At 46.7% G+C, this 27,199-nt stretch overlaps 2 protein-coding genes and 1 long non-coding RNA gene across 6 annotated transcripts in view; all 3 read right to left on the minus strand.

Moving 5' to 3' along the window:
- Positions 1-36: 36 nt before the first annotated feature.
- LOC103064665 (meckelin-like) lies at positions 37-16,641 on the minus strand. Its single transcript, XM_025176328.2, has 20 exons — positions 16,576-16,641; positions 16,037-16,114; positions 15,050-15,115; positions 14,487-14,631; positions 13,882-13,999; positions 13,004-13,094; positions 12,750-12,806; positions 11,763-11,861; positions 11,457-11,555; positions 11,080-11,178; positions 10,023-10,116; positions 8,487-8,617; positions 7,443-7,583; positions 6,867-6,947; positions 6,181-6,297; positions 5,197-5,313; positions 3,822-3,917; positions 2,933-3,035; positions 2,642-2,784; positions 37-2,169 (listed from the first exon to the last, which is right to left on the minus strand). The coding sequence occupies exons 1-20, from the start codon at positions 16,639-16,641 to the stop codon at positions 2,089-2,091; spliced, it is 2,022 nt and encodes a 673-aa protein (XP_025032096.2). The 3' UTR covers positions 37-2,088.
- Positions 16,642-17,105: 464 nt separating this feature from the next.
- Positions 17,106-19,002, minus strand: LOC148216503 (uncharacterized). Its single transcript, XR_015795333.1, has 4 exons — positions 18,767-19,002; positions 18,614-18,679; positions 17,424-17,524; positions 17,106-17,176 (listed from the first exon to the last, which is right to left on the minus strand). It is a non-coding gene; the product is annotated as an uncharacterized LOC148216503 (long non-coding RNA).
- Positions 19,003-20,818: 1,816 nt separating this feature from the next.
- KIAA0513 (KIAA0513 ortholog) overlaps positions 20,819-27,199 on the minus strand; it is a 33,357-nt gene continuing 26,976 nt past the window's right edge. For all 4 annotated transcript variants that reach the window (XM_088136194.1, XM_088136195.1, XM_007422125.4 and 1 more), the window contains 3 exons: positions 26,458-26,538; positions 25,167-25,261; positions 20,819-24,602 (listed from right to left, as the gene is read on the minus strand). In XM_088136194.1, the coding sequence (XP_087992320.1) occupies positions 24,553-24,602; positions 25,167-25,261; positions 26,458-26,538 (226 nt within the window). In that variant the 3' untranslated portion in view covers positions 20,819-24,552. The remainder of the gene's footprint in view (positions 24,603-25,166; positions 25,262-26,457; positions 26,539-27,199) is intronic.

Below are 27,199 nucleotides of genomic sequence, written 5' to 3' on the forward strand. Positions count from 1 at the left end.
CAGTTCTCACAGCAAAGGAGACTAGAAGGCTGGCATTTCTCTTCCTGCTTTTCAGTATTTTTATTTTTGCACCAGAACAGAAACCAGGGATGGGATAATCCGGGTCGGCGACATTGCAGGGGTGTGTGTGTGTGTGTGTGTGTGTGTTGAGGCTAAAAGCAACCCCCTCTATTTAACTGGCTTAGTTGGTTGGGGAGGTAGTTCACACGCAACACACTAACCGCCTGCGGTGGCCAGACTGGAACGTCCTGCAAACAGCCCCAGAAGTTGCAACAGTCCCCATGGAAATTCAGATGAAGCTACTTTTTTGGAAAAAGCCCTGAAAGTCTTAAATGCCTCTTTTTAGCATTATGACTAGGCTGCTTCCAAGAAACATGCCCCACTTGTTTATCTGATTTACACCTTTCGTTCCGGAGCAAACGGCAGTGTGCCCCTCCTCCCATTTCCCCCACAACCACCACCTGGTGAGATAGGCTGGGCTGAAAGAAGTGCCTGGTGCCAAGCCACGCAGGGAGCTTCTGGGGCTGAGGGGGGCCCAGAGCCTGGATCTCCCCAAGGCCAGTTCCACACCTTAACCCCTGCATCTCACCTAGCCGTCTTATACGGCCACTGAAGAGACAATGATTTCTGCAACGTTCTTCTTTCATGTTTGCATCTCGGAAAAGGCTGCCTTAATTTTGTTTGCTGGGGGGCTCAGCAGCCGATTCCACTCCCTGGAACCCCCCTTTCTGCTAACAGCTGCTAAACCCCTGTGAAGGGAGGGGGTCATCCTTGGGGGAGCTGCTCTAACAGTTGTGCCATGAAGGTCTTTCTCGCTCTGCTCTGCACAACACAGAGCAATGCCACAAAGCCAGCCTCCTCACCACCGCAGACCACCGCCATTTAAAATCGGAGCCTTGCAGAAGGATTTGGCTGAGTTTCGGCTCTTGAGAAACCTCCAGGGTCCGGGAATTGCCCAGGTGTGCAATTGCATTCACATACGGTGTTTAATCTTACCTTTTCCACAAGGCCACATGGATACCATATATATTCGTGGATAAGCCGAGAATTTTAGGGGCCGAAATACACCCCCAAAATTCAGTTCAGCTTCTCCGCGGATGGACTTCTCTGCGAGTATATAAGGTAAAAAAAATTTAAAGTACCCCTATTTCCCGTATATACTTGTGGAGAAGCTGACCCTTGAATTTTTAAGCAAAATACCATGAAAAACGCTCCACCTGTGGATAAGCCAACTGTGAAAATTAAAAAATATGACAATTTCGAGGGTCGGCTTACCCGTGGGGAGCATACCTGTCATGCCATTTTGCTTACAAATTCGAGGGTCGGCTTATCCGTCAGTATATACGGTAATATACCCGGGTAATATACACCATTCCTATTTTACCCTCCCAACAGCCTAGTAAGTGTGATGGAATGGACTTATGAAGGCCAGGCTCGGGGAGATAAGCGTGTTCTTAGCCCCCAACAGGAGCGTGGGAAGCTCAAGAAGATGAGGCTGGCACCTCCCTAAGGAATTCAGGGTGTTGTGGCTGGCTGGCTGGCTTGGGAACTGGGGTTCAGTCTGGGGAGATTTCTGTCCTGAGGTTGAAGCTAATAAACGCAACAGAACTGTATTTGCATTGTCTCTTGGAGTTCTTTGGGCTGAACCTGATAGTAAGGGAGACCAGGCTGAAAGACAACAGCCCCAATGAGGCCCTCTGAGCTCCGTGATGGAGTCAAACTTGAGCCTCCCAATCAAAATCTCCAGAAAGAAGAAAAGTGGTGGATGAATTCCCCCCCCCCTCCAGGAAAACTGGAGACCCACAGGGACATCATTGTACTGGGAATGTGCCGAGCCTACACCCAGAAGCACACGGCCATCCAAATTAAAGCAGAAGCATCACGTCTTGGTGGCCCCTGGGAGAGATCCTCCACCTACCCTCGCTGTTTCATGTGTTTTGAGTGAGAATCCTGAAAATGAGAACAGGTTCTTCGCAGACATTTTCCTTCCCTAAAAAATGAAACTTCAGAGGCTGAGAAGTCTGGACTTCTTCCCAAACGCATCTGCAGCCTGGTCAACAGGACCTCTCTTCCCACCTGCCGTCGCCCTTAGATCAGGAACTGCTTTTCCACCAAGGTCTTCTCTGCCAGATTTCGCCTTCCGAGCGTGTTGCGCACCATTTTCACAAGCTGAAACACAGACACACCTCGGTTTGTTCTGGGGGCAGCAAAGTCTCCGGTGCTTGTGTTCCCTCTCGCCAGAAATGGCCAGAGAAAAGCAAATGAGGTCCATCCTACAGCCATCACAGTAGACCTCTGGCCACGTTTACTGTGTGCCACTGCCACGCTGGTGGTGATAGCTTTGTAGCAGTGGGCGTGGCTGGCTGAGATGCATCCTGATTGCACATAAAATCATCCCACACCCTCCGCAATACACATATAGCATTTAGGGCCAGATTCAATCTCACATCTTATTTATACCTTGAATGCTCCCAGGAGTAACGTTATCACTCACGCATGGTGAGGCGGCCAGCTTCCAATTAATTAAAAAAAAAAAAATTGGGGGGACAAAAACTTATTTTCCTTTCGCTACATCCTGCATAATTTTAAGAAAATGAAGGGAAATGCCACTTTTCTACTCTTTCTATCTAGCATCTTTTACCTTCTGCACAGCAAAGGTAACAACTGTCGATAGCACAAAGTTCTGTGACCCGAAATCCACAGCACAGAACAGCAAGGTTTCAAAGAGAAGCAGCAAAAACTCATGGCCGTAGAAGAGTGTCCAGGTGAATAACGCACCGTCATCTAAAGGAGAAAGATGCCAGAGCCAAGCTTCACTCAGAACATCGTGCAGGATAATTCTGGACGTTCACATCTCACCTCCATCCACAGCCTGCGTCATGGGGACCTGCCCTTAAAGCTAAATTCCCATAGGAAGGAACAGGGCACGTACCGTTATAGAGAATTGAGAGGTCTCCTGGCTCCTGAAACTCCAAGTCCATCATCCTCTCCAAGAAAAACTTATCCTTCACTACATAGTCCATATCTTTATGCCTCTAAAGGATGGGGACAGAATTAGAAGTTGTTAGAGAAAGGACAGAGTGGTTAAAAAGGAAAAGAGCACACCTTATTCAGAATATACATCATAATAGCTGATATGTTATGGTTGGTCGCACAGTCAGCCAGATGTTGAGACTGGATTTGGCATTTTTATCCACCTATGGAGTCCTTCCCAAGGACCTGGGATAGGAAGAAGTTGTGGTTTGATGGTGTTAAAAGTATCGTCGCAGGATGTGAGCTGTTCCAAGCAAAGCTGCCTTTTGCAACGGACTGATGGTGATTTTGTCAATGCTGATGGCCTTCAAGTGATGCTCCAGATGTTTTGGGACTGTACCCAAGGCGCCTATTACTATTGGGACTATCTTTGCTTTCTTTTGCCACAGATGAAGATGAAGATGATGATGATTCCACTCTTCCCCCCAAAGGAGCTCAATGGATTTGATTTAATTTGATTCTTCTGGAGCAGGCAGCCGTACCAAATCAGATAAATTAAATTAATCTAATACTTGGATTCTAATAAATTAAAAAGTAATACCATTTTGATGAAAAGAGAATAATAATAGGGTAAAATTCCAACAGCTACTGCAGGGCAGATCACACAACGTCTTTGACACCCCTAAGAGTCCCATTGACCACCTTTGGCATCCATTCACTTGGTGCCAACGTTCCCCTCAAACCACATTTAGAGCTCTATTTATTCTGGCCGCTCAACTCCGGAGACCGGGAGAGTGAAAAAATCACTCCCCTGAGCGGAGTTTAGCCAAACATGGCTGAAGACTCACATGTTCCAAGAACGAGACCAGGAAACGGTTCAGCGCATAGTAGCCTTTCAGCCTCTGTTCGTGAAGATCTGGACGGCTGCGGAGCCCTCTCTGAAGCTGCAAGGAGAACATTCACGGACTTTAAAAGTTCAAACCTGTCCCCGGTACGCATCCGTGAAAAGGAGGGGAAAAAAATGGATTTATTTTCCTCTGATCTTCCCTTCGGCAGGAGAGATGTCAGTTCAATTTTCACCTGCCGTGCTTGAGAACTCATCTCCAGCCACAGAGGGAGTTTTCAATTAGAAAGTGAAGTAGGTGGGAAAAAGCAGGACGGCTATGTTCAGCCGCGTGGCCGCTGTTCCTTGAAGGAGCTGAACCCAGAAAGTTCAACCCAGGTTCACTTCTGATTAAGAAGTAAAAAAATAACATGGTTTTGTGGCACCCTGGAGCTAGGTAGATTTATTGGAACATCTGTTTCTGTCATCTGCAGCCCAGGCCTTCAAGAAGTCCTTTTAGTGTGCAAAACCCCTGCCATAATAAATCCAATATTAAATGCTTCTAGGTTTAGGCGGGAATTGCTATTTTTCTCTCTGCCTACCTTTCACAGAGAACACGCACAATGTTTTTGCCACCCTATGGCACTCTTTATCATTTTTCTGAGTGACCTCAAGAGCTTTTTGCAGCTCTAGCTTACAACAATCCCCACCATTGGAGGAGGATGAATTGAGGCTCTTCAGAGCTATTGTGCCTTTAAGTAGAAGCTTCCTTCTTATTGTTTCAGCCTAGCTGCTCCCTCCCTTGCCCATGAATAATCAATTGGTAGTTAATTAGCACTGTTCTCCCCAGAAGTGCTTCAGAAGTGCTTCCACAACCATCTTGTTTCCCATTTAATATGAAGTAGCATGAAAAAACAGCTTCGAAGTCAAAATTGCACAGGCCTTGCTTCTAAGCTAATGCTGAAAGGTACCGCTGGACTACAGAGTTAAAAGCATTATGTATTCGCCAGTACGAGATGCAACAAAATGTGTGTCATTGCACCACAACGTTTGCCCCTTATGTACATGCATGTCACCATGCACATAATAAAAAGGGGGGTGATGTTGCAACATTGCAATACGTGTTTCATCAACTGCATCTACTGCTTCCCCTCACAGATACCTGAGGAGAAAAACGTTGAGTTTCAAGACAGATTTAATGCACTAAAAGCATGCATGCTGGCTGGGGAATTCTGGGAGTTGAAGTCCACACGCCTTAAAGTTGCTAAGGCTGAGAAAACTGGATTAGATGGATCACCGAGTCTCTCATCTGCCGTGAAGGGAAGGCAAATTATTCTTAAGTATGTTTGTGCAGCATTTCTGAAAAGCAATTAAGGACAAAATATTGCAAGCTCTTGTACCTCTACTAACGAGAGGAGGATTCTGTCGTAGAAGGTCCGAGTCCGGTCAGTGAGAAGCACTTCGAATGTCTGCACCTCAGAGTAAGCCTCCAGGCCCCTGAGAGGACAAAGGTTGTCCTGGGGAGAGCACCAACAGGAAGGGGAAAAATTACAGGAGGAAAGCCGAACACACGAATAGCAGATTTTTAAATATTTGCCAGCTCCCTACTCCTCACTTAAATTCTGGAGATTTAATTGATAGGAACGTGTTTGCTCCATGCAAGGATCCAGATTAAAGTATCCGTAAGCACTGGCTGTTCAGCCTCTGTTTGAACACACTCATTGAAAAGAAGCTCACCATTCCTCCCAGTTCTTTGCTTCAGTGTTCATCGGCTTTTAGCCCCGATAATTTTTTCCTAATCGTAAGCCTACATCTGCCTTCCTCTGACTTAAATCCATTGTTCTGCGTCTTGCTCTCTTATAATTTAAAAGAGATAACCAGGAGAAAGATTGGATGAGGAGGGAAGAGGAAAACAAACCCAGGGCCTTTGTTTCCTGGAATCTGCTGAGAAGACCCCAGTGGAGTTGAGACTTTGGAGAAGAGAAGGGGTCCTCCTCCCAACCCTCTGCTACGTCCTGATGGCTACTAAGGAGACCCAATTCAGTTACTTTGGAAGAGCAAGATAAATTCATGGAGGTCAACCGGTGGCTTTTTGTTATGATGGCTCCAATGATCAGCTGAGGAACCAAAGCAGAAGCGCTCATAGGTTGCTATTCTCCTTGCAGGCTTCCGTGGGGTTGGACAGAAAATGAACGTTTGTTAGGAGGCAACAAGAAGGAGCAAGGAGGGGAATAAGTTATGTCTGCAACCAAGCGGCAGATAACCTCCAGCCACGCTCACCTGAAAAGGACCAAAGAGAACGACAAACCTTTGCAAGACGTTGTTACAAAGAGCAAGCCTCCAAGGAACATGATGAAGAACCAAAGACCAGAAGCCAGGATTACCTCCTCCTTCTTGAGATAAGAGAGCATGGTGTCCAAGCCCACATCAGCCTGTCCGTGGATGCTTCTCCCGTGAATGTAGAATCCGTAGCATCTGTGGGTCAGGATGAACACTGATACCTGCAGAGATTACAAAGAGACTCTGGACTGTACGCCAGTGAGAAAAGGACTCTTCCAAACACACCTTGCTTATTTTGTTTAAGAATTAACGTATTTCCCCCCAGGTTGGCTTGGAAGACCAAAGGGCAATTTAGCCTCACTCAGCATACACGGGAGTGGGGGACCCGATTATGAAGTGGCTTGTTCAGATAGAACTCCCTATGCCCTCATTATTATTAATAGTTGAACTACATTATTGTTGCTCTCTTTTCTTTGGAAATCTAAAAGGAGATTGCAACATCTTTGTCTGAGGGAAGGAACATTTCTGGAGCTGAAATCCATCCTTAAAAGATGGGATGTGGTCAGGAAAAGCAGGCAGTTCAAAAGGAAGGAACGGGTAAGAGAAGAGCAAAAAAGAAGAATCCAGAATCTAGTTTCTACATCAGACATTCTCACGTCCAGATGTGTGCAGTTTTGCTTCCAGGATTCTCAGCAATGGTCATGAAGTCCGCACATCTGGAATTGGCCTAGGTTTGGGGAGCACATGATTTAACCTGATGTGGTGACTTTGGTGCATGGGTGTGACTCACATTGCTCAAGGAACAAAGGTCAACGAACTGATGAATCTTGTTCTCCACAAAACGTTGATACAACCCAACAGACACCAGCATCTGCAAGAGAACTAAGAATACTTGAGTAACTGCAACACAGGTCAACTTCCCCCAGGAATTCAGAGACGCTTCTTGCAAAAATCCTTGCTGCCTTTTCCCAATCAATTGGAACAAGTCAATACATGTTGAGAAACCCTTTAGAATACTTTTTGGAGGAAGAAAATGCTGCATGAAAGGTGAACATGCCTCCAAAGGAACGCATAGACGGAATTTAGGTTAGCAGAGTGAGTCACATTTTTTTCTCAACACTTCCAACACTCTTGAGTGTGATTAGGCCATCATCTATCACCCACCTTTCATCTGGTTGCTATTTATTTTCTTGTGGAGGTAGGAAAACTTCCTTTACAAATTTATCAAGATAAGGAGGGGCCACGTCATTTTACATGCAATGGAGCACTCCTTTCTCATGTTACACCTTTTGCTTTTTGCAACAGGATGATTTGGAAATATTCCATTTGCCCAACCTCAAAGAGAGAAGAAAGAAAGGAAAATGACCTGCACAACGCCCACCACCAGCCAAACAGAAGCAGCAATCCCAAAACGAAGAATAGGGCTCCAGGGAGCCTGGTAGGCATTTGGGTCAGGCTGGAGACTGACATCCAGGTCTCTTGATGCGAGGTTTTTCAGTCCCACCACCTGTTGAGCAAAAGAAGGCCAAGTAATTCCCTTGTGGAGAGATCTTCTCTTCAGCTACAGCTCACTGGATGACCCTGGGTAAGTGTTCTCATTCTCAGCTGTAACATGAGATTAATAGTGCACAACCATACAGTTTGTTGTGAAGCTGTTGGCCTAGGAAGGAAATCAAGGTTCTCGTCCACCTCAGCCATGGAAGCCTCCGGGTGACCTTGGGCCAGTCATGGTCTTTCAGCCCACTCGAACTCCCAGGCTGGTTTTTGTTAGGGGGGGAAAATGGTCTTGTACTACAGCTAGATATAGATGCATACCACACACAAATGCTGCTTAGCATTTCCAAATTTTACACGTTCATTGAAAATGTTCTTGGGTGTAGACTAGGCAAGTGCAGAGCTGCCGTGAAGCAACTGTGCCTGCATACCATGCTAAGCTTAAAGTTGGTTCACTGACTAAACCACAACTGGGTTCACACCAGACATTAAGCCATCAAACATGATTTACAAAGTACAAGACCTGGTTTAGGCAACATGCTGAGCCCCCTTCCCCCAATTAGGGGCAATGTGTGAACCAACCAAAAATTGCTTTTATATACTATACATCACCATCCATGTCCCATTGATGGTCACTATCTTAGGTGGCTTCCCAAGGGGATTGGACTAGGACATGAAGGAGAAAATGGGTTGTTGGCTTGGTCCGCCCAGGATTTTCCTAAGAGGATGGAGGAGAAAGATCACCAGAACAGGCCAGTGAGAACAGGGACTGCCTGCCATCAGCCTGAGATTCCAAGTTTCCATTCCTGGCTCTCGAGACCAGCAGACGTTTGCATGCCTGCAGAATCTTTCTCAGGGCTGCAGGTAGAAACCAGCAAAGCTCAGCACAGTGGGCCCTCCTTTGTCTCGCACTGACCTCCAAAACCAACAAAACAGCAAACAGCTGAAGCGAAGGATGCACTTTCCTGTGTGTCTGGATTTCATTCCACTCATTAGCGATCAGAAAAGTCCTCCAGGCACTCACTGATGAAGCTGCCCCTGGTCCTCCTGAAACAAGGTGGGGTGGAGCAGGACGACACATGCAAGCAAACAGAAACAATGGGCTTTATCAGAAGACTCTGCATGCCCCTCTCAGATTTTTTAACAAAGTGCAAAGCTCGGTGTGCTGGAGTTTCCTGGAGCCTTTCCTGTACGCTCATCTGCCTCTCTGATAGCAAATCATTCAGTGCAGCTTCCAAAAAGGGTTGGAGCAATTCATGGATGTCCTGGGGATCCATGGCTATTAGCCTTGATGGCATGGGACCACTTCTGAAGGCCATTGTCTGGGAGACTGATGGACTTCCTTGGGCAGTTGGGTGGCCACTGGGAGAACAGACTGCTGGGCCAGATGGGTCAGGGGTCCGATCCAGCAGGGCATGGGTGATGTCTCAAGTTCTGAACCTGAGGCCCACTGCTTTCTCATCTGCTGATCTGCTGATTTCCCAGAAGAAGCTAGCCCTTGGAATGATTTAATATTGTGGCTCATTAAATGAGTGACACCACAAAATGGCTGTGTGATGTAACACTACCCTTGTTCCGGGGGAGTCAAACCTTTGGATCTTTGAGAACGTCCTTTAGTTAGGCTAATAGCAAGTGTACTGGATCAGACCTTGCTCCATGAGCAGAAGAACCCCATGTTACATGAACAGCTCTTTCTGCTGGAGGTCTCCTCGCAGCCCGAGACACAGAAGGCAGAAGACAAGATGATGTTCTCTTTGGATCATGAGTAAAATCAACACGCCTGAGTATAACTTCAGATATAGGTTACAAGAGACTTGGAAAGCTAATGAACGACTCCTTCTGGCCAATCAGGGTTTGGAGGACAGAAGGTGAGTTGGCTTGCTGCCCTGATTCTCTCCCAACAGGGAGATGAAATCCAAACTATTCTCATTTCCCATGGACTAAATCTGCACCCAAATATGTTTTCTATAGTTGAGAAACAAAGATATGGGCATTATCCAGATAGGAAATCAGCAGAAAATGGGATTAGAGACAATAAAGTCTCTTGAGAGACAAGCAAACTTATATGTATGGTTACTCCCTTCTTCAAAACTTTGGGATTTAGTAGAAATGCCCACTCTGCTTTATATTTTCTGTAACTGTCAGTCTCTCAAGCAGTAGGAAACCCAGAAGCATCCTTCAACTCAGGTCCCCCCAAAGGCCTGTTGGGTCTGGATTACCTTCTTCACTCACTTAGGAACTTCTGACTCTCACAGATTCTTCTGAGCACCCCAAGGCATGCCTTACTCTCTTACTTTCTCAAAGGAAAAAGCTTGTGTCAAATGCCCCACATCTTCCAAGGTTGCCTCTGAAGCCCAGTTCCCCACAACCTTATTTAAGCACTTCTTTGGGCTAGGTCCTCCTTTAAAAAGAGACCTAAAATGCTATAACCAAAGCAATAATAAATAATAACCTTTCGCTGATGGTCTTTCCTTCGGCTTCTCCCAGTCTATCAGGAAGATGGAGATTGTTAACTGGGTGATCATAAGATGGAGGAGATCCAGGCTCTAGAACAAGAGAGTCCATTGGGAATTATGTCTCTGTGACATGGAGATAGGTTTGGCCTAGCTTAAGAGGGTGACCTCTCCTACAGCAGTTTGCAAAGCCTGCGCCCTGAGTATCTTCAGAGGAGGAGCAGAGCAGAGGTCATCTTCAACTCAGACGCCTAACACTAAGCCGATGGAGATTTGCACAAGTGCCGGGGTCCTACTGGCCACTAAGCCTTCTGGGGCTCAGATTTGGGGCATGATGAATGAGCAGTCCAACAGGGAGCAAAGGTTTCTGCCCTTAAGGAGGACAATGGTCAGCCACTACCACCCTGCTGCCAAGAAAACAACATGGCACATCTGCCATGAGGTCATCAAGAATGAAGCTGGACTTGGGGGAGGTTTTTAAAGAAAGGATGTTAAGCCGGTTGAAGAACGCCAACAGTGCTGCAAAGAATTAAGCAGTGGGAGGTTTATCTACTATGCAATGTCTCTTTGTGGGGGGGCGGGGGGAGGCCTTGAAAAAATGCATGGGATTTTTCATCTGTTGATAAATCCTCGGGCAACTACAATTCCCAGACAACACGCTATAAAATATGCCTTGGTGGAAAAGGTTGGTTTTCTGCCAACTCTTGATCCAGATACAGAGGCTGCTGGGACCACTCTTGAATTGCAGATTTGCATGACAAAAGTCACATCATCTTCCTCAAAGGGAGATCAATCCTCTCCAATTTTCCTGCAGGGAGGCTCTGTCATGCCAGCTTTAAAACCGTCCAGCAGGGTTTCTCAAACTTGCCAAGTTTGAGACATGTGGACTTCAACTCCCAGAATTCCCCAGCTGGCTGGGGAATTCTGGGAGTTGAAGTCCACATGTCTCAAACTTGCCAAGTTTGAGAAACACTGCTCTAGAGAATGAAAATTTTCCAAGACACAGTGCCAAAAACACACAAGCTTCTTCATGCCCAACTCTTCCCAACCTCTTACCTTCAAAACAAGAGCACACGACGCATAGATGATAAAGTTGGTTTCTGCTTGGCTACCGGAAGCTGGGAGTGTAATTTCCACTGTAGAAAACTGCTGTCCCTGCCGAAAAAAGGCAAATGGAAAAGATCTTTCTGCTCATGAACTTCTATAAGCCTCGGTGCAAACCACCTCCTCCTCCTCCTCCTCCTCCTCCTCCTCCTCCTCCTCCTCCTCCTCCTCCTCTTCCTCCTCCTTTTTCTCTTCCTCTGAAAGGAGCCCCCAAACTGTTTACAAAAGCAATACAAGCAATATACACTAAAAATAATTAAAAAATAAACCCACGGAACACTAGGTGCACACAGACGCACATGCACACACCCACACACATCCTTACTTACCTTGAAAACAATCAACCAGTAAATGCTAATTCCCAGAGTGACCACGAAAAAGACATTTGCCAGAGATCCAGTCAAGCAAGCAAAGAATTTCAATACGGTCTGGAGGTCAAAGAAAGATTTTAACAGGAATGAAATTCTGAACCCTGTATGGAAAAAAGCAGTTTTGCACCCTCTTGTTTTTTAGGATCTAGCAAAGCCCAAGTAAAAATGGCTCGTGTCCCCGTCCAAGTAGCACAGGAGCATATAATTCTGAGATGCGACTCCCTTTCCAGAAGATCAAGATCAAAAAGTTCATGTCACCCTTACCGTAAAATTGATGTTTTGCAGGCGAGATCGCCGGGCCCAACTGCTGGTTTCCAACAAGGCACAGAGGACAGCAAGAAACCCCAGAACCCCGAAGGCAATCTGTGCAGAGACGATATGTGTGTGTGTCATTCTCAGCAGAACGCAGATGGAAAATATGCAGAACCATCTTGACGTTAAGTAAGCTGCTTTGCATAGTTATCTTGGGTCCGTAAGAACATACCTAAAACCTACAAAAAGCATCTTTGGGAACAAACTGATTGGAAGAGTAAATAGTGCAATAACCTTCCTCCAGCTAGATGTCTTCCAGATGTGTGGACTTCAACTCCCAGCATTCCACAGACCACACAGCCTCACCAAGAATTCCAGACGTTGAAACCTAACCCATCTTAGAAGGCATACAGGGTGAGGAAGCATGATATGGGGGAAAGGGTTAAAAGCATCTTCCTGGTGTGGCTCTTGTGATGGATTGGAATTATGAAGACCAGGGTCAGGGAGATAAACATTTTCTTAGCTCCCCAGAAGAGCGTGGGAGGAACAAGAGGATGACACTGGCACCTCCCTGAGGAATTCACACTGTTGTGGCTGGAGGACTTTGGGATCTGGGGTTTCAGTCTGGGAAGATTGATGTCAGGCCTAGCCCAAGGAACTCCTCTTGTTCCTCCCACGCTTTTCTGGGGAGCTAAGAAAATGTTTATCTCCCTGAGCCTGGCCTTCATAATTCCATTCCATCACACTCTTTTCCTAAAGAAATAGAGCCATTCTGTTATTTTTTTAAAAAAGGTCCTCATGGAACATGTCATATTGTAATAAAGACTCTTGCAGAACCTTAAGGCCCAGCAGCTTTATCATAGGATGGTTTTCACTCTCTAAAGCTCAGCCGGTTAGTGGCTTTAATCTTCTTTATACCATTTGCCTGTGCAGCAAAGCCAGCAAATACCCTTAAAAGTTCAACAGAGAGTCCAAAAATCTTGCATTGTGCTTACTCACATCAGTTGCAAGCTGAGCTGATCCAGGACTCTGAATATAGGAGACTGAAAATGACACCTGCAACAAAACGGGAGAAAGGTATATCTTCAGTAAGACCTCTTCCGAGCCAAAGAGCAGGGCAGTGTGGAAACCAGGGGCGAAGGGAAGAAAGAAATCCCCCCCCCTCCGCAGCCTTGAAATTGGAGCCAAGTCCTTGTCTGCCTCGGGATCTGCAGAATATGAAGACCGTGGCCATTCCCACCACACGGACTCACCTGGGCAACTCCTGCAAGGTTGTGCCTCACATATTTGACTGTCAAGAAGAAAGGTGGGTCTTCTCCAGGAACAGTGGTTGGTAGGTGGACACTGTAAAAGCCAGGAAGAAGAAGGGTTTTTGGCTTGGGGGAAGGAGGGGTGGGGAGAAACTGGAGGAGAAAGCAATTGATGGGGAGGTGAGCAATGCCTCCTAAGCTTATAGGAGGAAAAGGAGTTGCAACAGAAGAGAAAGAGGTTCTTGGCTGAAGAGAACAAGATTTAAAAGGGCTCAGCAGCTCCCAGTGCAGAGGTCCTTTAGGTCCTAACCAAGTGGCGTGTCTGCTCGGTAAACGCAATGGACGTTTGTATTCACTGTTATGCAAAAGGATGCTCCGAGAGAGAATCAGAACAAGGATAGGATCACCTGAGCAACTAGGCACCCATTCTTTCCTCCTTTTTTCTTATTTTCTTATTTTCTGTCTACAGCTACAGCATTCCTGAGAGATGGCCATCCAGCCTCTCTTCAGCACTTTCAAGAAAAGAGAGTCCACCACCAGCTCTTATTTTTAGGAAATTCTTCTTGACGCTCCACCAAATCTGCTTCCTTGTAATTTGAGTCATTGCTTCTTGTTCTGTGTTCTGGAACAATTCTGCCCTGTCTTCTCCATGAAAGCTGTTCAGATGCTTGAAGATGGCTATCAGTCTTCCCACCATCTTCTCTTCTCCAGGCTAAAAGTACCCAACACCTCCAACTGTTCCTCCTAAGATCTTCCTCCCATCTTGGTTATTCTTCTTGGACACTTTCCTGTTTCTCAATGTGGTGGGCATATATTCTGTCCACCCCAACCAACCTCCACCCTTCATCAGGCCTTGGGGAATGCTAATGATGTTTTTTTACCTGAGAAGCAATTCTTTTGCCAGTGTAACAGATGCTGGAGCATTTGACAAATTCCCTTTTCTGTTTGACAGCCCATCGACCAGAAAGAACCTTCTGAGTGCTCGAGTCAACGGGGGCACTAAATGTCAAAACAAAACGCAGGGGGAAAGATTTTAGCAAAGGTTCTGGAGTTGTACTTTCAACACAGCATGCAAAGCTAAGCAGAATAGCTTCAGCGGAGTTGTTTAATATCTGTAAGGTCAGAAGGGGTTGAGATATTTTGCAGGGGCTGAAATGAAACTGCAGAACCGAACGTGCGCCTCCAAGGCAGGTTCAGACATGACATTAATGGACACGGTTTGTCGCCAACACATCGGGGCCCCGGCTTGTACAAGCTGTTCCCCTTGGAAAAGGCGGTGTTTGAGGAGAGACAGTTTGCAACATTTGGAGAAGAGGAAAATAGAAAATAGAGGGATTCATGAATAAAGCTAAGTTTCCAGAAATGGGAAAAAAGAAACAGGGTTCAAGGAAATGCCAGTGACATTTTAATGACAATTTGGAGACAATGCCTTTGATCTAAACCACACACACACACACACACACACACACACAAAAGATTGTTTCACCTTGGTTGTTTGTTACTATTAAAGGATTGCCTATAGGAACGGGCCACAATTGGAGGTTCCCCTTATCATCTTCAAACTGCAAAAACATCTCGTAGAAGATGGGTTCTGGAGTCCTTTGCAGCAGTTCAGAGACTTCGAGGGTGCACTAGAAACAATGGAGATCAAGGCGGGTGCTAGGGAGCTTCTTCTGCTGGGCCAAAGAGGTCTGTTGAAGCCACCCTTCTGAGACCGCCATATCCAGTTAATCATTTGGAAAGAAGACCCCAGACAGACAGAATCAAGAGAGATGCGATCTATTACTCAGACCCAGCTTCCCCTGAAAACAGGGGACACGTTGAAATGGCCGATGTCCTTCAGATGTGCTGGGCCAACTAGCTGGACCCACACCTCTGAAGGCCACCAACCTGGAAAAGGCCCTGCCAGAGTAAATCAAGTGAATCTCAGTTTGATGGGCGGCTTGTCTGCTTGGATCCAAACATTGCCTTTTCCCCAGACTGCAAAATAGGGCCCAATCCACCCAGAAGCTCTTCCAAAGGTTGAACTGCAGTAGAGGCATCGCTTACAGACTGACGGTACAGGGTTCCAAACACAAAGGCAGCGTCCAGGACCTTGTGGCTGTTTGGACAGAGCTAAACGGAGCAAAGAGAAAATAGGATACACCCGTTTCTAAATATTTTTAAATGGTTTTGTTCAACATAGTTAGTAAATAACCTTAGCCTACGTTTTCCATTTTTCATGATTTAGTTACACTGATGAGCTGCAGATTCAGGCACAACAAAAAATGTCTTTGCGTGAATGTGGCACGAGCGTTTTTCCTTTCTGTTGTCTTTTCCCTTCCCCGCCTACCTTTTTAAGTGAATATGGGCTTTTTATATCACTTTTAACTTATGGTTGTTTTACAGTCAAACAATGTTTTTCAAACAGAGATTTACGATAACAGGAGGCATTGTAAAAAAGAAAAGAAAAGAAAATCAATCAATACTGCAAAATTAACATTATTTGCAGCTACCACATGTACTGATGGCTCCTGATTTAAGACAGTTTTAAAAGGGAATAAATGAAATTCAAGGAGGACTAGCATAATGAAGCCCCTGGATCAGAGGCAATCTACTGCCAAATATCATTTTATGGGAAGCAATAGGATGAGACACTACATAACCCATCCTTCTCTTCCCCTTTTTGGTAGGCCTGCAGGATTCTTAGTGATTTTTAGACTTTTCCCTAGAAGGCTACACTGGAAACAAGTAACAGGCACGCACAATTCCAGGGACTTCTGATAAGGAATTTTTACTGAAGAAAAATCGAGAAGCCATTATGAAAGAATTCCAGTGACTTCTGTGTATCAAAAGTGTGTTGTGAGATGTGTGTGTGTCTGTGTATGAAGTCAATGTTCAATTTTTGCACCTCCCCCTCCCACCAGGACTAAGCCTGGTTTCCATCTGCCTCTTGCTTTGTAACAGCCAGATATGATAGCAGGTCGTTTTCAACTGACAGTGTGAGGACTAATGCTTGTGGGGACAACGTTTAAAAATGAAAAGGAATTAACTCACCTGCAGTGTTGCTCCTTTTACATCCTGCCAGCCCATGAACTTTCCTCGTGCATCGTATTGGATGACCTTGAAGTCAATCTGCAGAGAAGGAAAGCAAATTCAGCAGTGACTAGGTCATGCATTTTAAGGAGGTCTCTCTGGTTCGCCAATTTAGTCCAAAGGTCTATTCAGCAAAATTAACACGTCTGTCCGATTGAATTGCCCACAACTAACAACAAGGAATGTATCAGGCCTGCTCTGAGTCTAAATACCATCCTAGCATAACTTCTTCATAATCCCAGGTGTGTGGAGACAGGTGAGGGCTGCTCAGAAAGGCCTCTGCAGATACTTAGAGATACCCCATTATGACGTCTGGTGTTTCCATCACTTGCTTTTCACATTAACAGCCTTACTGCAGATGAAATCTTTAAAAAATGGTCTTCAGCTGAGATTCCCATTGCCTCAGGCAAAGATCTCATGAAAAACCTGGGAGAACATACCCCTCAGGTGTAAAGATACAAAGCAGACCCTCTATTCCCCCTCCAAGGATTTCATTGCACGTGGCTCCTCTGAAGCTCCTTCTTCACTGAGATGGCAACCCTCTGCAGCGGGAGCACGCGCACCATTTGGTGGCAAAACCCTGCTTGCTAAACTTCCCAGGCTCCCAATCTTGCTAAGCCATAACCTTGGCTTGGTTTTGTGAATCTGGCCAACTGTGGCTCATTCAAAAGCCATGATTAAGCAAGCAATGGTTTATGGGGACAGGGGGACTTATTCATTATTTCAGTGCTCCAAAGGGATTCTCCCCAAACGAGGTGCCCTCTTGATGGAGAAGGAATTCTTTGAAAGGGGGAGCTGCCAGGGTCAACTCCTTCCTTTTCTTTACTCCAATGTAAGCACTGGCATTAAATTCACCTCCACGACATCTAAGCAAAGGAGGTGTGTATAAATTGAGTTTTGTTGCCTCTGGATCAGAAAAAAAAAAAGGAGAGCATTTGAGCAACAGACGTTCCTCACTCTCTGACACACATGGGGGGGATGAGGGACACGTGCACTGTTTTTCTGGGTCTGCTTCAACTTGCCTTTGAACGCTTCCCAAAAGCCAGGGAAGGGAAAGGTCTGGTGGCGCTGCTGTACCAAAGCTTTGGGAGGTCTTGGCTCCTGAAAAGAAAATCCATTCGCCCTTTGCAAGAGACGGCAGACGCTCCTGCAGGAAACAAAGCCCCACAAAACCCAGCGGACGCTCTGAGCAGACACAGGGCTCGCAGGGGTCAGCCCCGAGCCAGGGTGATGCCGCGAAGTCACTGCACAATGACATAATTTATGTCATTCACATGACGCGTAGGAGGCCAACTGCTCCTCGAGGTGCCACGGCAGCAGCTGGAAGACCAGAACCGGAGATACTCACTTGGCCTTGGCGTAAAGATCGTGAGCCCTGGTTTGTAAAGAGAAAGCTCCGAGGATGACCGTGTTGGTGAGCATTTGACAAGCCGTTGTGTTGCAGGTGTTCTGCAAAGAAAGAAAACAACGAAGCCAGATGCAGATGATCAATGCCTCGACGGCATCTACAACGGGTGGGACGTCAGACCATTTTGGCGCACGCGTCTTTGCAAAACTGAGCCCCTTCACAAGTTCCTAGCTTCCCTCTGCTCCCCATGTCAAGGTTGTAACCATTTTTTAAAAAACAGCACGTAAGGATGGGGCTGGCGCGTCATCGTGCTAAATGATGCACCGAGGCTTGCACACCACAACGGCTGTGTTCACACCACGGGCCAAGCTGACACCACCCCGAGCTTCAGCCTGAGACGGGCAGCAGGTCAATGAAGACGCCCATCCCTCCCTCCGAATTTTCAGAGTTGCTTCCAGTTCACGTGGAGAAATTCACTCTAGGAGGAGGCAACAGTAAAGGGTGGGGGGAGAAGAGTGCTGAGTTCCAGTCCTGATGAGAAACTGCTGCTGAAAGCCCAACCGACGGCCTGCGATTCTAAGAAGTCCAACCATGGTTAAAACCAAAGCCACCGCATAGGGTAACCACAGCAAGAGGATGATGTGCGCAACGGTGCAAGAACAAGGCAATTCCCACAGTGGAGGAATGGATGGTGAAAATGTCAGAATTTGCAGAAATGGCAAAACTGACCTCTTTGTTTTTTTTAAAAGACTGGAAGCTTTATAGGGACTTTTTGCTGAAGGAAGAGAGAAATGAAAGGATGATTTACAAGTTCAACAATTAAGATGCACTTGGATTAAATGAGGGGATGAAGGGACTTATTTAGTACCTAAAGGGGGGAGGGACAATTAGATTGAAAAGAAGGTCTTTTCTTAACTTTAACTTTTTCTTCCTTTTTCTTTTCTTGCACTTCCTTTCTTTCTTTCTTTCTTTCTTTCTTTCTTTCTTTCTTTCTTTCTTTCTTTCTTTCTTTCTTTCTTTCTTTCTTTCTTTCTTTCTTTCTCTCTTTCTTTCTTTCTTTCTTTCTTTCTTTCGATGTGTCTTTTATTGTATGGAAAAATTCTTAATAAATATTTTAAAAAATGAAATAAAATCAAAGCCACCAATGCCCTATTTGGCCTAGCAAGGAGATGCGGCAGAAATCCACCCACCTCGCACGCTAGGAAGCTCTCATCAAGAAACTCAGATTCCCAGAGGGTACCAGGTGGTACATTGCTCTGTGGATAAGGAGAGAGAAAGATCGTGTTAACTTTCAACGCTTCTGCCCACGTCTCCGAGAAAGAACCGAAGAGGTGTGCTCTTACGCAGCCGGGGCACGGAAGAAGATGGGCTCCTCCGCTGGACTCGTTCGATCCAGGTCTGCAAACGCAGCTCAGACCTACCAGAAGGAAAACTGAGTCAAGACAGGGCTTCTATAAGCTGCTTGCCCACTGTACGAGCCTCAAAGGTTCTCTCACAACATGGGCCGGCAACAAGGATTTGGTAACCGACTCTTCATGAGTAGGTGAGCTTTAGCATTTTAAAATAAAGAAACCAGGAAGCAAAACAGGTGGGATTTCAGATGAGAGGGGACAATGCTGGAACTCTGCAGAGCAGTGTTTTTCAACCTTGGCAACTTGAAGATGTGTGGACTTCAACTCCCAGAGTTCCCCAGCCAGCCATGGCTGGCTGGGGAACTCTGGGAGCTGAAGTCCACACATCTTCAAGTTGCCAAGGTTGAAAAACACTGCTGTAGAGCATACCTCTTCTAACATTTAAAACCATGTATTAGCGACAGAGCTGCAGGTCTCAATTATGGTCGTTAAACAAGGACTACTTGTACACTTGCAGAATACATAGACAACCCTTTTTGGTTTCAGCTATAGGAACAACTAAACACATCCCTTATTATTGAGTGAATGTTTTTACACAGGCAAAGTACAGGTAGTCCTCGACTTACGACACAATTGGGACTGGAACTTCTGTCGCTAAGCAGTGTGGTCGTTAAGTGAGTTGCATCAAATTTTACCACCTTTTTGCCACAGTCGTTAAATGAATCATGAAGTCGTTAAGTGAATCCAGCTTCCCCCATTGACTTTGCTTGTCAGAAGCCCTCTGGGAAGGTTGCAAATGGTGACCCTCGGGGCCCTGCAACATTGTAAATACAGTACATGCTGGTTGCCAAGCACTCAAATTTTGATCACGCGACCACGGGGATGCTACGATGTTTGCAAGTGTGAGGACAGGTCATAAGTCACTTTTTGCAGCATTGTTGTAACTTGGAACGGTTGTTAAATGAATGGACATAAGTCAAGGGCATTTTGTAGCAGGAAAGGGAAGGCAAGCAAGAATTAAGACTGCGGCAGGATCCTGCCACAAATCAAAAGGTTCCCCCTGCAAGCCTGCAATTAGCCGTGGCACATAATTTCATGCTCACTGCACTGCCCCGAGGGTGCCCTTTGGACGCACCGATGTTCTCCTTCCCGCAGATCTTGCATTTTGCTCGCTATAAACACGACTGTTAATAACTCATTAAGGGTTCCTGTCTCTGCAGCTTCTTCACCGAAGGGAAGTCGATGAAATTTTCCAAAGGGCAAATTCTTTCCCCCGCCTGGCTCCTCAATCACCATCTTGCTCCTGGCTGCTTCCTCCTCTTCCCCATCCCTGGCCCTCCGCCTCGGTTGACCGCTCACCATCAGGACTCTTGACCCGCTCTGGGGCACAGGAGCTGCACTGGCCAGTCTCGAGACTGAAGACTCTGTCGGCCCCACATTTGTCAGGGAGGACTGGGGGGGGAGGCGGGTTCCCTAGACGCGGCGTGGAGCACCGCAGGGGATTCAGGAACAGCAGGAAAAGGAGGGCGCAGGTCTTCAGAGCTGGCATGTTGGAGGGAACTGGCACAACGGGGCTGAGCGCATCCCACTCCCCAAGGCGATTCCTCTGTGGGACGAGAAGATCAGGACGGCCTGCCCGAGGCAGAGAATCGGCTTATGTGTAGAGCCAGGTGTATCCGTAGTAACCAAACACAGGTGTGGCTTCTCAGGAGCTGGAGAGAGGTCTCCGGCTTCTCACCTGCAGCTCTAACGCGTCAGCACCCACTCCCGGAGCCAACGCAGGAGGTCACCTCGGCTTGAGACAGGGTAGGAAAAGTAGGCGCCCGACCTGTTGTTCAACTCCGGTGCCAATTCCACACGGAGAGGAGTAATGCGATATATGGGTTTGACGATGAGAAAGGGTAGATTATGGAAAGGAGGGAGCCGTGGTGTCACCTTAGCCAGAGAGGATAAAATTCGAACGCCTTTATAACCGCTGTCAGGAAGATCGGAAGCCACCTCTTTATCTTTTCCTCCTCTCCTTTCTCTTTCGTTTTTTTTCCCCCCTCACCACTTGTCTTTTTCTTTCCCTTATCCTTTTTTCTTTAAATGTTTTTATTCTGCAAAGATTTCTTTCATAACGATTAATTTATGCAACGGAGAGCTTGAATCAGTTTTTGCAGAATAGGATCCTACAGGATAGGATCACCTAAGGTTGCGAGTTTAGCTGATTTCTCTTAGGCGTTTCCCGGTGGCATTGTGCACGTGCTTTAGGCAGTTTCATTCAGCCACAGCCTTCTGCCCATCCCGGGGGGGGCGGGGCTGCGCTCTTCCACTTGCAAAGGATGCTAGGAGAGAATAGACCCCCCCCCCACTTCACAAGGGAAAAAAAATCAGCTTTGCAAATGCCCACAAATAGCATGGAAAGTCTACCCGAGAAACCACTTATGACCTATGTAACGGAAAGGCAACTCATTAAGAATATTTATTCCGTCTCTAATCCACTCAATATAATCTGAAAAAAAGAAAAAACTCCCCAATAAAGTGCATTAATAAACAGCACAAGGAAGATAAAAACACATAAAAGCAACTCTCCTGGGGCAAAGAAGTTTAGGATGAAAAGTAAGGATGAAAGTGTCAGAAAGGAGAATCTGTGTGTTAAAAATACATTACTTGGAGCACGAGGCAGACCTCTGTAGGAAAAGGGTTTTACGGCCTCCTGCTTAGCTTTGCTTGGAAATCACAGGGTTTCAGTAAAAGAGGCAGAGACACGGGATTCCTCTTTTGCTGCTGGCTGGGAATCTCTTTGGAAAGGGATCTGAAAGATGACGATGCAGTGGGTGACTCTTAATCCAAATGTATTTCATCTAGAAGAGACAAGGAGAGAATAGCACGGCAGACGGGACCTGGAACAAACACGAGCTGGGTGGGGAAAAGAGTGAGGGCATGGTTCCGTGTCTTTATTTAAGCTTTATTTTATCTGCCCTGGTCCTGTCGTGACCAGAACTTGAAATTTTTCAGTACATAAGTTAAAAACAACAATATTCCACAAAGGACAGGAAGTCGCACTCTTGCGACAGGGCACACAGAACTGCACCCAATACAGCAGGACATGGTGGCATGAAATATTCAAAACAACAGAACATGGATGAATCTCTCTCTCTCTCTCTCTCTCGCTTTCTCTCTCGATATATATATATATATATATATATAAATATATATTAAACAACCAAATACAGCATTTTAAAAACTCCAGTGAAACTCACAAGAAGGAGATGCCTGGTTGGGGCACCTCAGATTTACAATCATATGATATGCAATTCTGGGCTTTCACTTTTTAAAAGGGTAGACAAGAGAAGAAGGTCCTGAAATTACATATTTAGCAACCCCCCCCCACACACACACACACAAAAGGATCTGTTGCAGACCTCTCTCTCTTTCCCTTCCAAGAAGGAAAGTTACTTTAAACTTTTCATTGCAATTACCTCCCCGCCCCTTAAAGCAAACCTCAGAAATGCAAGAAAACATCTGGATCCAAGTCTTTGCATTCCATGAAACACAGACTAGCCTCCTCATTCATGTTGGCTCAGTCCTGCTCTCCATCTCCTCCACTTTAAAAAAAAAAAGTTCAAGATTTAACAGTGGAGTGGAGAAGAAAAAATTCACATGAGCACAATTTACAAGAGTCCTGGAAAGATTAAGGTATAAAAGGAGACCGGACAATATGCATAACAGGAACGTAACCACTGCAGCCTTCGTGGAACAGAGACCACATCCTGCGGGAACCCGGGAGAAATCCATGCAAAGCCATCTTTAAATCCTACCCCGTGTTTTCAATTGCCTACAAGAGGGAATTGGGTTTCAATGACATTTTGCCCACTGTGAAACACCTTGGCCAATCCCCAGATGTTGGTCCATCCCTTGACACTTTTTTTCACTCTGCGTTAAGCCGATGCAAGCCTGCAGTGAGAGTTTTACGTCTTCCCCGAGGGCAAAGTGGAAGAAAAGCAGAACTAGAAAAATCAGCGGCAGCCCCTCCAGATGTGGTGGTTTGGGCTTCCTCCACTGGATTAAGAACAGCAAAAGCCAATGTTGCAGAATGCTTCCAGGCTGAGCCTCCTCCAGATGCCTACGGTAGCTTCAAAACGCTCGATTTTCAACCGGGGTTGAAGCAAAACTTTAAACAGAAGCTGCTACTGGCAGAGGACGTGCTGCTAAACGCAGCCAGCTGCTTGCTTTGGAAACCACCAGAAAAGGATCTGGTTAACAAGTGGAAATGTAAGAGGATTTCACAAGTGGAATGTCCAAAAACTCTATCAATAGAAGTCCCAATCGCTTCCAGCTTCAGCTATTGGACAGATTCAAGCTGAGCAGCCACCGTCTCTGAGCCAGAACTCTTCCTTGAAACCCAGAGGAGGAAGCCTGCCAAAAACCATTCTCTCGGCCCCCTCTCCTGGTGACAAAGGGGACTGCAGGGGCTCAAAATTTGCACGGCCTGCAAGATTTAAGATGCAGAGCTCGCTGTCGTCCCTGAATAGCCCAGATTAAAAGGGAGAAAGAGAGCCCTGAATTTTCCTATTGTCTCTGTCAATCAACCAACAGCTCGCTAGCAGCTCGGTCTTTTCCCGGAGAATGAGAAACCAGGATCCATCCAGCAACACAAGGCAAATGTTGAAAACCATCCACTGGGCTACCCCGCCAAAAGGCAATCCCCCCAACATCAACCTGCCTTTAAAAACACACCCACACCCCAGCTACAAAACCAGCAGCTGGAGGACCATCAAAGGTACCAGGGGCAGCACGGAGGAAACTTCTCCAAACAGGACGTTGAAAAGAATATTTTGGTCCCCCCAAGATGGCTTCAAGTTCATGAATGGTGGAAATCGGGCAGCACCCCACAGAAAATCCCCACCAACTTCACACGGACCAACTGGGCAAAGACTCCAGACGTTGGCCAACCAGACAGACGGGATGTGGCAATCAACTCACGTCAGCCAGGCTGTTGGGCTTGTTCTTGTATACTCCAGGAAAAAGCCTCCCCTCCTCCAGAGATCTCTACCACGTTCCTGGTTTTATCAGAACGGTTGCCTTGAAACCACACAGGAGGACCAGAACTGCTCCAGGGAAGCAAGAATCTGGGTTGGCTTGCACAACAAAACTACAAACCTCAGCTACTCCTCTTTCCCTGCCTACCTTTTAAATATTTTTCTCCCCCCAACAGGATGATTTGTCCCAAGCCTCCTGGGTCTACAAATGCCTTGCTTTTCTCTAGGATTAGCAGCTTTGCAGAAAAATCCAAAGATTCTCTCTGCCTTTCCATTCCACTGTGACGCGTGCGCACATCTTCTTTTATCTTTCACGGCTGTTGGCCTCTTAAAATATTCTGCAGTAATACATGGAGGGTTGTTTCAGCCCGCCATAAAAGGCGCAGCGGTCCTCCTCCCCAATTACTCCCCCTGCCTCGCATGGAGGAATTTCCCCCAAACGCTCCAAAGCCAGTGCTTTCATGCAAAAAGGCCTCAGATCAGGAGTTGGCGGAAGAGGCTGGGTGTCCTTGAGGCTGCCAAAGAGGACGGACGTCTTTTGATTGAGGAGCTCTACATCTACAAGCTGCTTAGCACAGCACTACACGGTTTAACAGCTATCATGCAGGATTATTGCAGAGTCTGTGGGGTGTCTGTTGGCTTAAAAGCCCATCTGAAGTCTCAGACAGACAGTCCCGGAGATGGGTTTTTACAGCCTTTCGCCTCCGCCGGCCTCCCCTCTCAATCCTGGTCATGGCAAAGCAGGTTGTGGGGCTATTCGGCAGCCATTTGTTCAATGTGGTCACTCAGGAGCTTGTACTGCTCTGAAAAGAGACACAAAGGAGAAGCAGCTGAGTGTTCTTCAGAGACAGGCTAAATCAGGTCAAGCCAGCCGCGGCGAGAAACGCTCTGTGCTCCAGATCAGCAGGAACTGTTCCACCCCAAAGGCGTTGATCTCCCCCAACCTGACCCCCTCCAAGGTGCTAGACTTTTGACTCCCTCCGCCTTAAGCCCTCTTGGAAGAGGAAGGAACAAAAGGGGTCCACCCCATCTATCACCAGCCTTGCACAAATGGCAAATTGCCCATTTGTCAGTGAGCACCTTTTCCAATTCCTGCCAAAATATTCTGGGCCATTTCTGCAGATTCCTGATGTCAAAGCTGGTGTCCTCCAGAGGCCTGGACTACAACTCTTATCAGCTTCAGTTAGGATGTGAAGGATGGGGGGCAGCAGGCAGGAAGGCTGGTCCAAGCCAAAGCAAAGGGCTAAAATGGGGGCATCTAAATCCCCAGAGAGAACGCCCTCTTCTTCTTATCCCCCCTTCCTTTGCCCCAAGAAGTCTCCTGCTTTAGCTAAGACCCCTAGACACCCCCCCATGCCTGCCCCTACCTTCGTCCAGGTTGCCAATCACGGCCTGCTTCTTCAAGAAGTCGTTGCAAAGTTTCTTGTTCAGCCCAAAAGCCAGCATGTTGTGAGTGAAAGTTCTGCATCAAGGAGAGTAAAGAGTCAGAAGTCAGGACAGACCAGAGAACTGGCCGTGGGGTTGCTGGTTCAACCAGCTGAAGGGAACTTGGGGAACAAGCGCCAGAAACAGCTTTGCCTGAGACCCCGAAGAAGCAACATTGGGCTGGACTGATGGAGAACCTAGCCCTGAGTAGCGCGCTCTCCTGTAATACTTCCTACACAGAAAGGGACAGGGCAATTCACACACCACGCCTGGCATTTCAGCGCACTTGGAAACCCCTTATGTGCTGAAGACTGTGCATGCAGCCTTTTCCCCTCGTAGATTGCACACTGAGGTCATGGAAGTCAAGAGGAAGCCATGCGGTCCCAGCCACGGCGGGGCCACACAGCCTGTGAAGTCAAGGATCAGTGATGACCTCCAGCTACATTTCTGCTGCCCTTAAAGCATGCTCAGAGTTCACCCCTTCAATTCTCCCCAGGCAAAACAGGACAGCAATTTAAGCCCTGCCTCCTCAGTGACATCAATCCATCACCAACCACACCACCACCGGTGGCCCCTGGAGGTTAATTTAAAAAAGAAAAAGAACAACACGAAGTCAGCTGGGGAGTCAAAACATTGACCACCCCTGCACCGTGGGGCTTATGTTGTCACTAGTCCCCAAAATAAATCCATAAGGTAGGCAGTGGTGAGACTTCAAGGAGATCTTCCTAGTTCACTCTTGGTTTGCAGCTGCGAGCCATACCCGGCCCTCAGCTGAACGCAAGCCCACGCCTCCCATGGGCACACGGTGTATATTTATTTCAAAACGCGACAGTCCTGATTTGACTTGTATTAGCGCAGGTGACTCAAGCCCTCTGGTACTCGTGCTGGGGATCCAGACCAAGCTTTTCCAATCTGGATGCTTTCCAGGGACGTGCAGTTCCCATTCCTGGGATTATCAGAATCCAAGTCTAGGCCTCCAGAAGTCCAAACCAGCGGGAGGCTAGCATAGACCATACGAGAACGTGCCGTGCCAATGGCACATGGCATTTGGTAGGCTGGGTATGGGAACACCTTAGGAAGGCATAGGATTTCCAGTAGGATTTATGGCAGGCATTTGAAGGAGAATTACTTTCTTAAGAAAAATGGGGGGGAGGGGAAGAAAGCAATCTTTGAAGGCTGAGAAAGTTCACCTTGCTTTACTCGTTTTAAAATACTGCTGTTTTTTGCACTTACCCCAGCTGTCCGAAGGTGATATTCTCGTTAAAACGGAGGCTGTCATTCCGTTCTTCTTGAGTCATGTGGCACCACTTCTCCCTGCAAGCACAGGGGGGGGATCATGTAACCAGGAATCATGTGCAATCAATAGGCGCAACGTCCGTCAAAAACGGCAGGAGTTGATGGGAGCAAGGTAGAAGGGCGGCTGCCTGTTTTCCCATATTAGCTCCCGGCTGCGGGAACCCCTTGGCAGATGTCTCTAAGCCAGCTTCGCTAGGTGGGCTGCCTGTCGCCAATTTCAGATTCTATATTAGAGCCTGTGTCGCTGCGGGAAGCCCAAAGATGGATTTTAAATAAGCCTCTTTTCCATCCGTGGATTGGATCTGTGTTTATTTAGCTGTTTAGATTCCTCCTTCAAAGAAAGCTAAACATTACAAACCGGTATGTTTCTTAAGGAGGTTATCTCAGTTGCCACCCTAATCATGATTACTGTGACACTTCCAGCTCTTACAAGTCATCTGTTGTGTGGTCTGCAGGAAAGGAGAAAGCCAAACACACAGCAAGAGGTGAGGAATGGGGTGGAGAGGAGAGTGTTTTAAAAGAAAACCCCAAACCCAAAATCTAAGGTTTACTAAGCTCTACCTTTCATCTCATCACCGGATCAAAATGTTAGTTTTAAATCTGGGCTACAACGGTCTAGAGTTAAATGTTCTGGGATTGGCCAAGTTCTTGCTGTTTATCTTTATACCAACCCTGAAAA

This window comes from Python bivittatus, unplaced genomic scaffold (genome assembly GCF_059951505.1).
Source record: "Python bivittatus isolate LINGU-HERP-01145 unplaced genomic scaffold, Pbiv_v1 ctg000190_np1212, whole genome shotgun sequence".
Classification (NCBI taxonomy): domain Eukaryota; kingdom Metazoa; phylum Chordata; class Lepidosauria; order Squamata; family Pythonidae; genus Python; species Python bivittatus.

Bases quoted from the DNA above. Each gene is read 5' to 3' on its own strand.
- LOC103064665 (XM_025176328.2), bottom strand. From the start codon at position 16,641: ATGGTGCGCGTGCTCCCGCTGCAGAGGGTTGCCATCTCAGTGAAGAAG. The intron at 16,115-16,575 runs GTGCAATGAAAT...CCTTCTCTGCAG, and splicing joins AGGAGCTTCAGAGGAGCCAC to ATTGACTTCAAGGTCATCCA. The intron at 8,618-10,022 runs GTTATTATTTAT...ACCTTGTTTCAG, and splicing joins GGAAAGACCATCAGCGAAAG to GAGGACCAGGGGCAGCTTCA.